A 17,019-nucleotide genomic window follows, 5' to 3' on the forward strand; every position below is an offset into this window, starting at 1 on the left:
AAAAATGAGTAGCAGAAATTAGTACAAGTAGCCTGGAAAAAATACAGCTTAATTACAAAGATGTTCAAAAAAGCTACAACCTGATTGCAGTTGTTCAGGAAAAGAAGCATTTAACCTTTGCATGGGCCTTTGTTTACTAATTGCCAGGCAAAACGGGTAACATAACCATCAAGGAGTCATGGTCATGAGATACCTCAGCAATTTAGTAACTTTAACTGTCTGTTTTCAGACACAGATGAAATAATCTTGTGATAGGGAGTTCAAGTATTAATTTACTACTAATTTGTTAATTATTTTGATTTCAAATGAAATTTTAAATATCTAATAATTTTAAGAAGCCCAGAGGTATACAAACCAAATCAAATTCTTGAAATTAACAAAATTGCATCAAGCTTCACCAAATGAGAAGATAAAAAACTCCCAAACTGTATGTGACATGCAATTAAATCTATAAGGATACTATTCCTTTCTAAGAAAATAGTATGTATTGATTCAATTAATTTACATTATTTGAAAAATAAAAAATGGCATACTTGTCACTGTGCTTAGCTAAAAATGACTGAGTAGTCTGCAGAGCTTCAGCTATTTGTTCTTTCTTGGTTGACATTTCATGAAGGGAAATCTGAAAAATAAATAACCTGTGTTCAAGACTTAATAATGTACATAAACAAACAAACAAAACCTTATTTATATCTGGGACTAATCTCAATAATAAAAGAGCTTGATTTTTAAAAAAATTCTGGCTATCTGTGGAGAAATATTATTTATCGTAATTGCATCATTTACATATAAGTAAGTAATTGTTATATGTCTTTTGATTAATCAAGCTGTTTTTAGAAAACTATTGGGCAAAACAAATACAATATTTCAAAATGCTATTTGATGGGAAATTAAGCAATCATTTAAAATCACTTATAGCTGGCACAGTTTATAGCAGCTTTATAAAGGTTGTGTATGATACTCATGTTCAAGTTGCTTATCAAAATGAGAGATAACAAATTTTTGAAAAAACATATCAGAAGACCACAAGCCTTCATGAAATTCAATAACAGAGACAAATGCAATATAAGACACTAGGAAAAAATGAATTATTAATTAATGTTCTCCACACTATCAGTTCTGTGCCATCCCCACTGAAGGACTTGTTCTGGTAGAGGAACTTGTGGGAATTTCATCTTCTAACTTTCCTGAGAATCTCCCTGCAGTCTCTTCAAAGAAAAGCACTCAAAGGCAAATTATCAAAAGGGAGTTCTGCAAGCTGGAGATGCTTTCAACATAGGTGCTAGTTCTCAAGCAAAGTGCTTGGGCCTTTCATTCTCCTGGGTCTGGACACAACCAACCTGCCCTTGTCTGCATTGTACCAAAGGGCCCAAAAAGTCTCCCTTTGCAATGACCACCAGCAAGCCACAATCTCATCACTTGTACTGCTTGCACAGGAACCAAGAGAACCACTGGATTCACTATGCAAGAAGATGAGGTGAGCAGGCTGAAGCAGCAGATGGGATCACAAAAGCCACTTTACTCAGGGAACCAGTGTCACTGTGGCTGCTGTGTGCACCCTGTCACTACTGGCATAGCTTTTTCTTCCCAGTACCTGGCTACACTCCACAGCAACCCCTATCCTCTGTGAAATGTATTTCAGCTGACAATATATTTAGCTATGAAATCACTAGTTTCTACATATTTCTACACAACTTATCAAGGCATCATTGCTATTCAGTGGAGACACAAACCCAGGCACCTCTGAAAGGTGCAGCCACCTCACCAGGCCATTTCTAAAGGGCAGCAAAGACACTCAGCAAACACCCATCTCCCACAGGAAGCCCAAACAGCCAACTCACAAGTTACTCACTGGAGGCTCAGGCTGGACAGAGGAGATGATACCCACAGTTGCTGTGGTAAGCTGAGATATCCTAAGGAGTTGAGAGCTGGCCCAGCACTGATAAAGGTTTGCAGTGCAGTCATTAACAAGGGCAGAAGAGGACCAACATTGAATGCTTTTGCAAATCCTGATTTTAACTACTAGCAATTTACCAATCAATATGTTCAAATCAGTGCAAGCTTGATTCCTCCTGTAGATATAGGGACAAACTCAGAGCTAGCACTGGTCCTCTTTGAACAAGCTACATGCCAGAACAGTGGTCATCAGAACTGCCACTTCCCAACAGCAAGCTGGACTTAGGCACATGCTGGTCCAGTGGCTCTGGCACCAGAAAGCATCACCAAAATAAAAACATAGGAACAGGATGCCAAGAGGACCAAAATCATGTTTGCATGATGACAGATCCAGCAGTGTACTGAGGGATGTGGACAAGACACTGCTCTGTCCCTCTGCTGCTCAGTGCGCAGGTAAGCCTTCACCTACTGAAACTTTTTAGGTGTAACTAATCTATTTCATGGGGCAAGCCCAGCAGAGAAGGCCCTAGAAAGGACATGAAACTTCACAGATGGAAATTTATGGTCTGAGACACAACTGCACACAGTGACAATGTCCTGTTAAATACAAAGGCAACAAGATGGGCCACTCCAACAGCATCTGGACTAGTGTGATAACAGAGAGGCCTCAGCCAACATCTGCTGTATTTCCCAGGACAGCAGTTTTGACTATACCTTAAGAGGACCACTCAGATTAATTTTTCAAAAGCAAATAAATAGAAACTTGGCCCTCAGGCCCCTCCTACCAACTTTCTCCTTCCTGGTGCCCAAAATGCCATCCTGATAGGATGCACTCTCCCTCTACAAAGGCTGACATATGGTGTGCAGGGTCAAGTTTCTCTAAACTGATATTTTGCAGTGTCAGAACATGTCACATGGTAGGTCTGGAAAAAGCAGTGGGAGTAACATGCTTGTATCCCTAAACATTGATGTTTATTTACCCAACTCTCTACTCACAACCAAATGTGAATTATGTCCTGTGGAAAATGTGGATGGTGATTTATAGGGGGAAAAATGTATTTATGGATTATTTTGGCATTTTAATCAATGTAAAAACCTAAAAAGAGGAAGTGGTGCTTTATCAAAAGACATCTGTGTACCTGCTGCTTAGGTAAATCTGTCTTTTCAGCCTTTTCTCCTTCTTCTTTACTGAGTGTCTTGCTGAGGTTTGACACCCATTTCAGTAAATCCCCAGCTTTCTCAACATGTTCCTTCTTTTCCTCTTCCATTGATTTCTGATGAGTGCCATGAATTGTAAGGAAACATGTAAATGTAAATTGTTGAAATATGTAACATTAATGTGTATAGAATCACAATTCTATCACAATGCTATTATTATCACCTCATAAACATTAAATAATTTCTTTTTTATTTACTACCACATGCATTACTATGACACTTTGATGTTGGAACAAAAATGCCACATAATTATAAACAATAACAAAAGAATACCTCAAGTGATTTTTAATTATGATAAATGTGCTTATTCATACACACATACAATCATTATAAAATGATTGATAGCAAGAAAAAGCATAGCTTCCCAGCCATTACTCAGCAGATAAAATCTAAAAAGCATTTGTATATAAAGTATCTTTGAACTGCTGCCTTTGCATTACCCTCAGGTAAGGATATGTACAACCAGTATAGCATAACAGTATTTTGCACATTATGCACATGGATTACCAAATTACAATTAGGAAAAATACATTGCTTTTATGTCTACAGAAACAATAAAAAATAAAAGTAAAATACTTAGACATTTAATCTTTTTCTGCACAGCAAAACATACCCCTTTTCATACAAGTGCAATCTGATAGGTGGACATTTATCAATACTGAGAAAACCTGCTTAAGCCCTTCCATGTACCATAAGTAAAAATGAAAACATTTTATTTCAATGGAATTTTTAAAAATTTGATATGTAATTGTAATTCATTTGTCTATTAGAGCAGGAAACAGTTCTAAGAAAAAAATACTATGAAATAAGAGAAAAACTCAGGACAGGAAACACAACTTTCTGGTGTAAACAGCCCCTTAAAATTAATGAAATATCAGTGTGAGAAAAAGTACTGATGCATGTGTGCTTACTGAATTGCAGATTTAATTCTTGTATATTTTATTGCAACTCTTGTAAAACAAATGGTATCTGCAGTGTGATTTTTAACTTTAATTTAAGTAACGGGTCATATGAAATACTACACTGTGTTCACTCACAAAATGGTCAATCCCTCTCACCTTATTGTAGGAATATGATTCTTGTCTCACCTAAATCTACCCACTTTGAACTTCATCAATTTCATTATAATTTCTCATTTACACTACCTACATGTAAAGTAATGACAGACAAGGTCTTCAGGTAAAGACTAAACTAATTAGTTGTTCATAGCAATTAGTTTTACAGCAACTAATCAATGCTAGAAAACACCACTTATGATTTTCCATAAAAGTCATCACAGATATTTTCCCTAACTTTAACAGATTTTAACACAGAGCCCAAAACTAGTATTAATATCTTTTGTCCACTATGAATTATAGTAAAGACTGGAAATTCCTGTTTTCATGGGCTGAGCTGCTTCTAACAACCGCAGCCCAGTGTGGCAATCAAAAACAGCTCTATCTAAAGCTTCTTTGTAGGTTATCTTCTTCTTAGTTTTGGGGCATGTTAAAACCTTACTGTGCGACTTTTCATCCTTCATCTTTGTAGCTGTGATAGCATCAATAATACCATTCTTAATTGCATCTTCCATTGTTAATCTGGAGTGAGACTTTGGATCTATCAAGCCACCAGTCAAGTACTGATACTCCAGGCAGCGCATGCCCATTTCTTTGTCTATGGCACTTAAATGCACAGCTTCAACAGCTGACATGACAGTGTTCCTTACAGGATGAATGATGCCAGTAAAGATCAGTTCACACTGCTGGATTTGCTTAGCACAACCATCATCAATTAACTCCCTTTGCAAAGCCTCTGAAACACTGTACTTTTTCCCTGTAAATGGATCAATTACACCTCCTGTACTAACCTGAGCTTCAAGACATCGGAGGGCAGTAACTCTGTCTACCAAATTTTTGCGTGAGGCTTTCAAGACTGGAATTCTTTCATTGGTTTCAGAAAGCCAGAACCCTGCAATAGGACTGTTTAAGTCTTTATTTGGCTGTGAACTGCTAAGTAAAATATCACCAAACTCATTAACTGTGATGAGGCCCTCCTTATATTTGTTGACTAATGCTCTGTCAATTCTACCCTGATTTAAGGTCTCCTCAATATTAAACTGCACACCTGTTTTAAGATCTGTAAGCAAAAGAAAAGAATTTCCATCAGAGTCAAAACATGTAGACTCCTTCCAATCAAATTCCTGTTTCGAAAGCTCAAGATATGTAGCTTTATCAATGTAACTTTTTTTATAAGCATCATATGAAGTCATTTCAGTTCCTGTTTCAACATTTATTACAGAAGTTTTATGACTTTTCTCTGCTGATGGGCTGCTTATTTTCCTTTCGCCAACTGGAAGCAGAAAGCATTTACTGCTTACACTGAACAAACACATTTTCAGCAAATCACAGTAGTACATAGCTTTCCTGTTATTTGGATTGTGAAAACATTTTGCATTACTTGAAGGTTCATGCAAAAATTTTAAAATTGTGTTATTAAGCAAGCCAAGCTGCACAGCAGCTTCTGGAGGTACACGAACACTTCTTACAGGATCAATAACCCCCCCACATGCAATTTGAGCCTCAAGGATATTTTTACCTTTTTGTCTTTCTAAAAGTTGAGCTTCCACAGCCTGAAATACTGACAGCACTTTGCCAGAACAGCAATAACCCAGAACAGCTTTCTCTGCCTCAAGCAGTCTGCTCTTGAATTCACTATCTGCAAGCCCTCTAACAACTGAATCATCAACAGAGAATTTCTGACCTGTTGTGGGATCAATAATGAAACCAGTAGCTGCTTGGGCCTCTAAAAATGCTAAGGCCAGTGCTTTTCCCATTATTTTTCTCTTTGCTGCTAAAGCAAAAGAGAGTACCTCTTTGCTGGATTCAAGGTACAGCCCAGCTATAGCTGTAGGTTTAGTTAAAAATTTTTCAAGACTTTTCTGAACCTCATCAACAGTTTTCTGCCCTGAAATGAGCTGCTCAACAGTGAGCCTGTCTAAAAGTTTAACTTCAGTCAACTGCCTGGCAGTTACATCATGTCGGAGACCTTGAAATTTAATAGCATCATATTCCTCTGTAAAATATTCCAGTTGAGTAGCATCACCAACAGTTCTCAAAACCTCTTCTCCTAAGAAAGAGCTCATCTTTGCAAAGTCTTCTTTCCTAAACCCTTCTGAAGTTTTGTATCCCTGAAACATTCTCTCTTCATTACCAAAAGTCTTGTCATTTTCTTGGTTTAATGTTGTGACTTCAACATGCATGTCATAGTGCTTGTTCTTCACTATCTGTAAATAGGAAGTTTTTGACACAGTGAGAAATACAACTGCAAACTATGCTGTACACATCATTCACTCCTAAATCCACCACCAGAGAAACCAAAGAAAGAACTTGAATGCAAGTCAGAAAGGAGAACTGCTACTAAGATTGGCGAGCGGAGATATAAACAGCTTGAGTTTTGAAGTGCATTTGCCATTTCAAATATTTATTCAATAACAGGAATATGACTAGACTAAACATCAGTAACTGTTGTTTGTAACTATATGAGCTTACTGTTGTTAATCAAAACTTACTTTGGCTAATAAAGATAGAACAGAGTATGTGAGTTCCTATTTTCAATGCAGATTTTAAAAATAATCTTTCTTAGACATTAACAAACCTGGTAGTAAGGTCTAATATAAAGCTTTTTGTGTTAAGTAAGACAGAAGTGGTTCCCTTCACCAAGACAGGAACATAATACTACACAGAATAGTAACAAAGCATAACCAAAACCAACCAACCAAATGAACTAGTAAAAGGCACTGTTAGGAAGGCAAACCCTCACAAGATGTAGTTTGTACCTCCAAGGGATGCAGTTTTACCAATCCTAATTCATGTTTTGTGTCTTCTCCATGTCTCATGGTTTGTCTGGAACTGTGTAGGCTCCTGTTTCTCAGTGTGTCCCTTTCAGATGTTCCAGAGATTTGGCTTGGTTTATCAAAAGTTATCTGGAACTGTGTACTCGTCTGTGAAACAAACTCCGTAAAAGACTGGGAACTTGAATCTTCTAATGACTGGTTTATGCTTGACATCTGAAACTGCACCTCTCTTGGCATTGTGTCATCAGCACTCACGTACAATGTATTTTCTTCTATTTGATCAGATTTAAAACCTGATCTTTCCTGTTTCTGCCTTAACAAAGGTGAGGTACGTGGAGGAAGCTGTTCAAATTCTTTAGCTGCAGTCTCACTCAGGTAATTGAAGTCATTCCCTCTTCTCTCACAGCTCAATTTAAATCCTGAATCTTGGAGTTTATTATTTTGCTGAACTTCATTCTGAAATGAAAGAAACCTATGTTCACTCTCCCTGACCTGCAGCTCCATCTTCTGTTTCAAGCTCTCAACCATGCGCTTCTGCACTTCCAATTCTTCCTCGAGTTTCCTGCACTTCTGGTGATAGTCCATCTCAGCCTGCTTCCCTTGCTGTAGTTGTTCATGACATTTTTTGAGCCTTTCTTGCAGATCTTCCATTTGCCTCTTGTACAACATGATGTTTTCCTCAGCCATATGCTTTTCTTGCTGAAGAGCAACACATTCTAGTTTTATACCAGATATGTCCTTTTCTGTGATGCTATGGGATTCCAGTAATTTTTCAACTTTTTTCCTAAATTCCTCTGCAGAGTGTTTAAACTTAATAGATTCTTCCTGAAATAGAATCATCTTCTTGCGTGCCATCTGTTCATCCAGAGTCTTCTGATGGAGTTCGTCCTGCAATTTTTTTAATTTGCTGCTTAGTTCTTGTATATGAGCTTGCTGTAGTGCCATCTTCTGCTCACTCATTCTCTTTTCCACAGTTAGAGCATTCATCTGAGCATTTAAATTTTTAACCTCCCGGTCAAAGCTAAGGGTGGAAGCATTTTGTTTATCACATTTTTGTTTATAGTCACTAGCTAAGTCTTTTGTTTTTGCAAGATCAACTTCTAGGCTTTTGATTTTACATATGAATTCTTGCTCAATTATTGTTTGTTTGTGCAATTGTTCATTTGTTGTGCGCAATTGTTCTTTGAAACCATCTGCTAGAGCTTTCAAAGAATCGTTTTTCCTCTGAATATTTTCTTTTTCCAAAGTCATCTTCTCTGATTCAGATTGAATTTGCTTCATCAGTAGTTTTGTTTCAGTGTTCCATTTATTAAGGTCTTCTATCTGTTTTTTCAATGTTTCCGACACCTGATTGCTTTTGGTTAATTCATTCTTCAGCATCTGAATTTCATGCTGGTTTTCTTTCTCTACTTTCGTTTTTTGAAGCAACTGTTCTTTAATTTTCTTATATTGGTCTTGAAGATTATTTGCTTCTCCTTTACATGACTGTGTTCTGTGTTCAGCTGCCAGCTTCTCTTTTTGAAGGGAAGTGATTTGTGAATTTAAATTTTTGATAGTGATTTCAGTTTTTGTCTGTGATCTGGTTAATTCCTCTATTTCTCTTTTTAGCTGTGTCTTTTCTTGCTGAAGAGACTTCAGGTCCTCCTGATAGTTCATCTTAAGTTTTTTAAGTTCCATATTTTCTTGCATCACCTCTTCAGCTTTACCTGTGGTTCTCTGTAGCTGCCTGTCCAGTTCTTTCAACTGCTGCAAATATCCCTGCTCTACTTGGTCTTTTTCCTCCAACTTAATTTTTAGGCATTTAAGTTCACTGTTGACTTTATCTAGTTTTTCTTTTAATAAACGAGACTTTTCTTCTGTTGATGATTTTTGAAGCTCTATTTCATTCAGTTCATATTTCAGGTCTTTAATAGTTTTATCAGCTTTTTTGTTAGCAAGGGTCAACTCATCTATCTTTTGTTTAAGCTCTTCTACTTTTTTGGCTTCTAGTTTCCTCTGGAAACTTGTAATTTCAGAATCAATCCTACACTGGCTGCCTTGCCCAGCTGTGAAAGTTGGCAGGGAAGTTTCTCTAGTTACAGAGTATGTGCCTTCAACAACCTTCTTTCTGGATTCAGTTGTTTCTCTTTCTTGGAGTTTTATTTCTGATAGGTTCCCTTTAAAGTCAAGATCTTGTTCCATTTGCTTGATGAGCTTCATAAGTTTCTCTTCTCCATCTGTTTTTTTCTTCAGTTCCTGCATCAATGTTTTTTTTTGTTTCTCTAAATCATGAAGATTAGTATCTTTTCTTCTTAGAAGCTCTTCAAGGTTTCTTCTGGTAAAGGTGCTTTCTTCTATTTGATTTCGAAAAGCACGGAGGTTTTCTTCCAATATACTTCTTTGAGTCTCTGCCTGAAAAATGAACTGCCTTACACATTCCAGCTCCTGTTCTGCATCTGCTTTCTCTCTCTCAATGCTTTCTAGATCTATACGACACTGCTTTGCCTCTCGCTCAGCTTTGGTCTTCTGAAGACAGATCTCTTCCATCTCCTTTTGCTGCTTCTTCCGCTCTTTTTCTGCAGCTTCTCTCACTTTAGGGAGCTCCTGTTCCACTTGTTTTTTTTGTTTCTTCATATTCTCCAACATCTCCTCAAGTGTTTTTACCTTTCCCATGAGTTTTTTATTCTCATCAGCTGTGCTATTTTGCTTTGCCATTAGATCTGAATATGCCTGACGTGCAGATGCTTCCTTACTCTTTAAAATCTGTAAAAGAATAAGATAAGTTGGAATGCACTTCTTGTAATACAGCATATGGAATGTATTAGGCTCTTAGAAAAGCAGAAGGGAAAATACTTACTCATGCATACATGGTATGTCCAATAAGCAGGATGAGCAGTTCCCACCACCATCACCTCTTGAAGGCTTCAGGAAGTTACCATTAGCCAAATATGAAACCCTTGACAAAGACATCCACAAAGCGAAGAAATCCTGAAGCTTCTCACTACAGTCAGATGCCTCTTAGCAGAAAGCAGCACCAAACAGCTCACTTTGGCTGTCTCTCCAAACAAATAGGCAGAGCAAACAATGACCCAAATACAGTGTGCAAGAACTCACAGGGAGAAAGTGGCCTACCATTTCTCAACCAGTTCAGCAGAAGCTGGAACAAGGATTTAAGCTTGCAAGCACAAATGACACAAGAAAAGTATGGAAATCTCCTCCAAGAAAAGAAACAGTAACTTAGAGCCAAGATGCAGCAGCTCCAGAAAGAGCAGTATCCAAACCCCTGTACATCTGTGCTTCATGGTGTGCTCCTCAGTCCCAGTGCCCCCACTGACCCAGCTGGGGACTAGTAAGAGCACAGCTGCTCTGCAGTGTAGACACAGAAGTGTAAACATGGTAATTCGGAAAAGCCTAATGAAAACCAGTTGGCTGGTAGTCTCCATATATTGGCAGATCCAGAGCAAGTCTTTTAAGCAAGAAGTGTAATCACCAGTAATAATATGGTTGAAACTATACATACCTTGTCTTCATTAGCACTGTTGTGGGCTAAGTTACCAAATGTGAGCTAACATGAAGTAAGAACACACCTATATTCCTATGACCAAACAGGGCATGAAGGGTAATAACAGCAACATTTTCAAACAAGCCATTGGGTTACTTAAAATTTACCAGATTTACTTGATTTTTCATATGATATCTGAGACCTTTCTTAAAAGGCTAATGCAAAGGCAGCTTCTTCAGTTCCTCTCTATATTTCCCTGAATTATAATTTTGAACAGTCCCCAATAGAAACAAAGTATGTAAATTGATTTGTTATAAGATCTTTTACGCTCACATAAACACAAAAATCTAATGTATTATGCTTGGAAAAGAGACCTAAAAATATAGATACAGTAACAAACTGCATCTTCTTAGATTTCATTTTTGTAGTCAACATGCTGAGCATCAGCTGGGTGGAGAAAAGGATGGCAAATATTAACATAAAATAAACATAAAGGTTAATTTCTAAGAACTTAAAAATCTTAAGCATCTCAAAATGTACAGTAATTGATACATGATTAGCATATTCATTGTTTAAATTATGTTCAATCAATCTTAAATCACTTGACCTTGACATATTTTGTGATTCAAATGTTGATTTGCATTGATTTAGAATCATTCTTAGATTAACTCTTTCATTTGCATTGCATAAAAACTCTGGTACCTTAACAACAGTTGTGCTCCTTTTCTCTTCATTATCTTTCTCTCTCTTTTTTTGCTTTTCTTTTTTTTCAAATGAGGCTTTTATGCCTACTTTGTCACCAAATATTTTCTGGAGTTCAGTGGTTTTTCCAGGAACCTTTGTACTATTACCCTCATCTCTACTGTCTACCTCTGAAACTAGCAATAAATCTTTGCATTTCTGACGCTGTTCTAGCCTGTCTTCTCCACTCTGCTTCTTCCCACTTCCATTTATGCTGTCCAAACCATAAGTGTTACCCAGTGGTATTTTCTTCACACTTACTTTCTCATAGTGACTTAAAAGCTTTTTTGTTAATTCATGTTCCGATAATGGAAAATAATCCTCTCCTCCAGAAAAAGTTCCTGAGAGACCTAAATTTTCATTTAAATCACCAGCATTTCCTAACAATTTTGTACCTAAATGTTGATCATTCTGCAGTGGTGATACTTTAAAATCTACTGGATAGGATTCAGAGACCTTTGCTGCACAGTGACTCTCTGAAATATTTCCTGAAGAAAGAGCCAAAATTTCTTGCTCTGTATTCTCGGCTTTATTTGAGTTTAAATTTGATTTTTCTAGGATTTCATTTTCTACTAGGAAGTAATCTTTATCCAGAGATGCTTCCTGCAGTTTGTCAATATTCCTTTCAACACTGCAATAAGCACCTAGATTGCTCATACACTGCAAATGTAACTTTGTTTTCTCACTTCCATTGTGCACTGCCAGCTCTCTGAAAGAGGACGCAACTTTCTCTAAAGATGTTGCATCTGTTGCATGTGAAAGAGAATCACCTTTTTCACCACACACTTGAAACTCTCCATCTTCAGATTTTAAAGTGTTATGGCTATTGCTCTCTGTAAAGCAATGCTCTTTACACTGGCATTGAAAATGAGTTCTCTGTGAAAAATGTTGCTGGTTGTAAGGGTTGATACCCAGGGCCTGCTCTGCAGTTTTTGGAGTTACTTGAGCTTTCTTTGTTGTTAGCTCAAAATCAGTTTCTGATCGCATCTCACATTCTTCCTTTGTTGAAACATCACTCCCTGTCCTTCTTGAATTTTTTCTTCCTGTGGTTTTGTGTATCATTTCCACTTTAGGAGACTTCTTTAATTTCCCCTCTGTTTTCTGTCTCTCTCCATTAGCAATTTGTTCATTTAACATTTCACCAGGATCATTGTTCAGACTCACACTGATTTCGATTGAAACAAAACAATCTTTTCTGCCATTTTTTTCTTCTTTACTTTGGTTACCAAAACCCATTAAACTCTCCCGCTCTCTATGTAGCTTACTGTCTCTGTTGCCAATAATGCTGCTTTCTTGACCACTGACATTTAGAAGTTGTTTAAAAGTTTCAATTTTATCATATCTCTCTACATTTAATTTTCTTGTGTTCCTTTCCAGTTTATTTTCTGGGTATTCAGGTTTACTGGAAGAGTTCTGGTTTTGCAAATATTCCACATCCATCATGCTTTCATTAGATTTCTTTTCTTCTCTCAATTCAAGATCTTCATTATATCCCAGATGTTGAAAGACTTCAGCTGACTTCACAGGTTGTTGGAGTTGACTCTCTTCTGGTAAACTCTGAGCATGACAGCACATGGATTAAACTGAGACATGATGGAAAGTATCTTATTTTTCCCTTATTCTCTGTTTTCTTAATGCCATTACTGAGAGTTAGGAAGAAAGAGTGGCATAAAATAAAATCTTGGAAGAATCACAGACTTTGGAGGTCTGTGAAGAATTTTTCTTTCCTGAAGAAAAAAACCCCCTCATTCCTCTTTTGAAAAAGATTATTCTTTTTCTGATTTGCTACCCTGATTTAAAAAAAAAAAAAAACAAACCCCATTATATTCTTTTGAAACTGGAAATCTGTTTAGGTTATCTTCAAAGAAAGATGTCTTTATCTACCAAAGATTTAGAAAGCTTACAGGTGGTAGAGGAGGAAGGAAGATGGAGGGGTACTTGATTTAAAAAAAAACAAACAATCCTGGAGACTCAGAGCAGACTGATACTCTAAACATTTTGAAAGATTCCACTTGTTCTTGAAGAACATGAAGCTTATTGACATTCATGGATTTCTTGATCCTTGTTCTTGACTGACTTTTTATCTTTGATGCCATTTCATTATTAGGCATACTGAATCCTCAGTTATAACAGCTACATATCAACAAACATTATGTATTTCCATCAGTTTGCTCCACCACTTGATGATGCCCAAAGATACATGCTGTTGTTAGTGTTGGTTCAGAGGTATTCAATAGCAAGAAAACCCAATAAAGACAAAATCAGCACCAGAATTATGTAACATTCATTTAAGACCTGTTTTTTACTTTTAACAATAATAATAAAATTTATACCCACATGGTAGTATTCTCCAATTTTATCCAATTTATACTAAAACAATGTAGTCCTTAAGAATGATGAAATAATCTCTTTCTGAGAGACACTTTTCAAAAGAAAGTGAAAAATTTAGAAGGTTGGGGGGTTTTTTCTATCTAATTTTTTGGAAGGTTTGCTTTGCAGCAAGCATGTATTTTGAATAATTTGTCTGCCTAATTTCAATAACCTACTCTTGCTAGTAAGATCCAATTCTAAGCATAAATGAAATGCTGTTTGACCCCAAGGAATCAATACAGTAGAAAGGCAGAAGGAAAGAAAAAAACTGAACAGATCAAATTAACTTCAGAAATTAGTCAAGAGTGCATCTCATCTCCCTGTTGAAAGAACTTGTTGGTTGTTAAGTGGACCAAAATGCCTACTTTGGAATATTAAAAATATGTATACATAGCCTTCTTAATGTCTGCTTTTATCCAAAAGATCAAGCCCTAGGGTATTAAAATTGAAAGTATTAGTATTTCAATTTAAACTACATCTTCATCAGAATTCAACAAATCCTATAATCTTTCTAGGTGGAAGAACTGGTAGAATGTATGGATGGTACAGGATTTTGCTTATCTGAATGATAACAGTGCTAGCAATGTTACACTACTTTCCTGTACAATGTGCACCACATAAGAAAATTTAGTTTTCCACATCTGCTAGTAACTTTGTTAAGTATTCCAACAGGTATATTGCTCTTTGTTCACCTAGACATTCTTTTTGCTTGGTTGACTGCCAGAGAATGACGTACCTCTTCCTCTTCCAGTCTCTTCAAAGAATCACCTGCAAACTTAATGTACTGGGTCATCAAGGTCACTAAGGCAGTGTACCGAGTCCGTAGATCCATGAACTGTAGAGAAACAAAGGGGGAGGGTAGGTGTCATAGAGGTAAACACTCCCACTAAGCTTAAAAGGAGTAATAGACACTGCTCTAGAACCTATCCTGATTTTGGTTTCAAAATCATGATTGTAGAATTCAAAGTTCCAATTTTGATTCCAAAATTTGATGCTGTCAACAAGGTGCACTTGAACAAATATACCCTAAGGATCTGTGAGCAGATCCTTAAGAAGAAGAAACAGAAGACAATGTTTTGACTTTAGAATCACTTGATTCTTCCCCCTGCAAGAAAAGGTTTCAAGAAGAAAAAACCATGCTTGTCACTGTTCCTCTCTCTAACAGGTAGCAGGGAGACAGATTTATCTTTCTCACCCAAATGAGGCTGACTTGCCTTAGAATCTATCAAAGTGTACAGATCTAGTAGGTTTTACTGTGGTCAAGATGAACTTCTTATTTACTGTGATCAAGATCCAGTCCAGAGGTAGTTCTAAACAGTTTTACTGAAGCACAGTTCTCATACAGCTTTTTATAATTTGGGTGACTTAAAAAAAAGTCAGCTGCATTATACAGTCTTTCTACCAAAATGCAGCATAAGGAGCAAAAGAATATTTGTTATATTGTGTATCTATAGAAAAATACCCAGTCTTTCTTGGATTACCATATTTAATCATTAATAAATCCAAAACAGATTTTTTTTTTTACTCTGTTTTAAGCAAAGACTCACACTTTCCTGTCATAAGAAACCCATTTACCTCTTGAATAATGAAGTCTGATGAGCTTTGAATTCTTCGGCGCTTTACTGGAGATTTTTGTTGGGAGTCAACCATAGCTCTGTAGGTCATGGTCTGCAACTCATAGTCCTGTACAAGAGAAAATATACAAAATCATTGGCATTACACATGATACTGACACTAAAAGATAGGACTATAAGCGTAATGTTATTGTTACCTTCACAGCAGCTGAGTATTGTTCTGAATATTTCTGGCATTCATCTATTTTGCTTTGTTTCATTTCAATTTCAGAAACCAGCATCTATAAAATATGAATGTATATTTTCATCTTAAAAAGTTATTTTTATTACAATTATAATTAACATGTGTACTTTATCAAACATTATCTAACATAAAGAGATGTTAACATCTACTTTATCTATCTATGTTCCTATCCATATGTGTCACAAGTAAATATGCTCAAGCCTATGTCCTCACATTTATCAGATTTACAGTACAGAAGTAGTGAAAAAATCTGCCAAGTCAATAGTTGGTGAATGAGCTTAAAATAAAATCAGGAATATATAATTTCATGCATATAATTTATTATCCTATTTATACTGCATTTCCTTTTTGCAGGAGACAGATGTTGATTTTAGCTCTGCTTCCATAAAAATATTTCTACATCCATAAATAAAAAAAGCAGCACTGAATATGAAATTATGTGGTAAGGCAAGCCCAGAAATTTTAAGGTTTTGATGTTCTTGCACACTCAAGGACCAAAAAATCTGGTCTATAAAACAGTAACAACTGTCATATATTCATGGCTGCACTAGAAACACAAAATCCTAAAATCTGGTGATTATTTGGAACTTTACAGTACGGGCTAATAGATATAAGCCACTCATATTAATAAAAAATATTGAGATCACTGACACTGTAATTCCTTGGTCAGTGCTTACCACAGTGGTTTACCACAATGACATCCATTTCATACCTTGTGTTGGTTCAATTGCTTAGCCAATGCTTTACTATTTTCAGGATGTATTTCTTGAATCTTTCGCTGAGTATCTTCCACTTGTTGAATCCAAGTGTCCAAAGAATTGTAAGTATCTTTATAATACTTCAGAGATTTATTAATACCCTCTAAGTCACGCAACCTGATTTTATTTTAGAAGATAAATCAAAGGGGAGAAGATTATTATTAAAGACAAATAATACGACACTAAGGCAAATACAGCTTTAAGGACTTCAAATGCCTTACCTCTGCTACAGTTCACAAAGCAAACATACTGGTATAACACTAATTAAACAGCAAATTCACTTCTCAAAAACTAGGGCTCCCAGTTTAATGAACTCTTTCTGTTTGTCATAAAGAACATACAGGAGAGATCCTACTATGCAAGAAACTCTATATATCCCCCATTAGAGTGTTTGACTGCTTGAAACTCCAGGAGCACTGGAAACCCCAGGAAAGAGGGAGGGCTCTGCTACAGCAATCAGCTCTGTTACAAGAAGTGAGAGTATTTAAAATGTGACCTATGAATGAAGAAGACTGCCATGCTGGAGTCAGGTAGTGTCTCACCATAGCCTCCATGCTTCCCACAAAACAGCAGGAGTTACACTAAAACTGAAGACTGTAAATATGCTAATGTGCAAAAGTAATTGAACTATACATCTAATTTTAAATCATGGTTTTGACCTAAAAAGAGAGGTCTGTGTATTTCTTTAAATTTCCATACTGAGGGAGATACTGACAGTTTTTCTTTCATGATCCTTATACTGTTACTTGTTGTCCTGGTGTGATTTTGGTGGTTGCTCTGTGCAGAGCCAGGAGTTAGACTCAATGATCCTTGTGGGTTCCTTCTCAGGATAGTGTATGATTTTACTTAAAAGATCATATAAATATGACCACTCAAGACTCCAGAATAAACAGAAATATACAACC

General features: G+C 36.4%; 1 protein-coding gene across 10 annotated transcripts in view; it reads right to left on the bottom strand.

The window, feature by feature from the left end:
• LOC135296195 (dystonin-like) overlaps nt 1–17,019 on the bottom strand; it is a 288,180-nt gene that overhangs the window by 111,305 nt on the left and 159,856 nt on the right. For 9 of the 10 annotated variants that reach the window (XM_064412231.1, XM_064412229.1, XM_064412230.1 and 6 more), the window contains 6 exons: nt 16,069–16,231; nt 15,310–15,393; nt 15,114–15,221; nt 14,275–14,373; nt 3,036–3,170; nt 534–622 (listed from right to left, as the gene is read on the bottom strand). In XM_064412231.1, the coding sequence (XP_064268301.1) occupies nt 534–622; nt 3,036–3,170; nt 14,275–14,373; nt 15,114–15,221; nt 15,310–15,393; nt 16,069–16,231 (678 nt within the window). Of the gene's footprint in view, nt 1–533; nt 623–3,035; nt 3,171–11,129; nt 12,726–14,274; nt 14,374–15,113; nt 15,222–15,309; nt 15,394–16,068; nt 16,232–17,019 lie in introns of all 10 variants that reach the window. The other variant, XM_064412227.1, reaches the window with a different exon arrangement.

This window comes from Passer domesticus, chromosome 3 (assembly GCF_036417665.1).
Source record: "Passer domesticus isolate bPasDom1 chromosome 3, bPasDom1.hap1, whole genome shotgun sequence".
Classification (NCBI taxonomy): Eukaryota; Metazoa; Chordata; class Aves; order Passeriformes; family Passeridae; genus Passer; species Passer domesticus.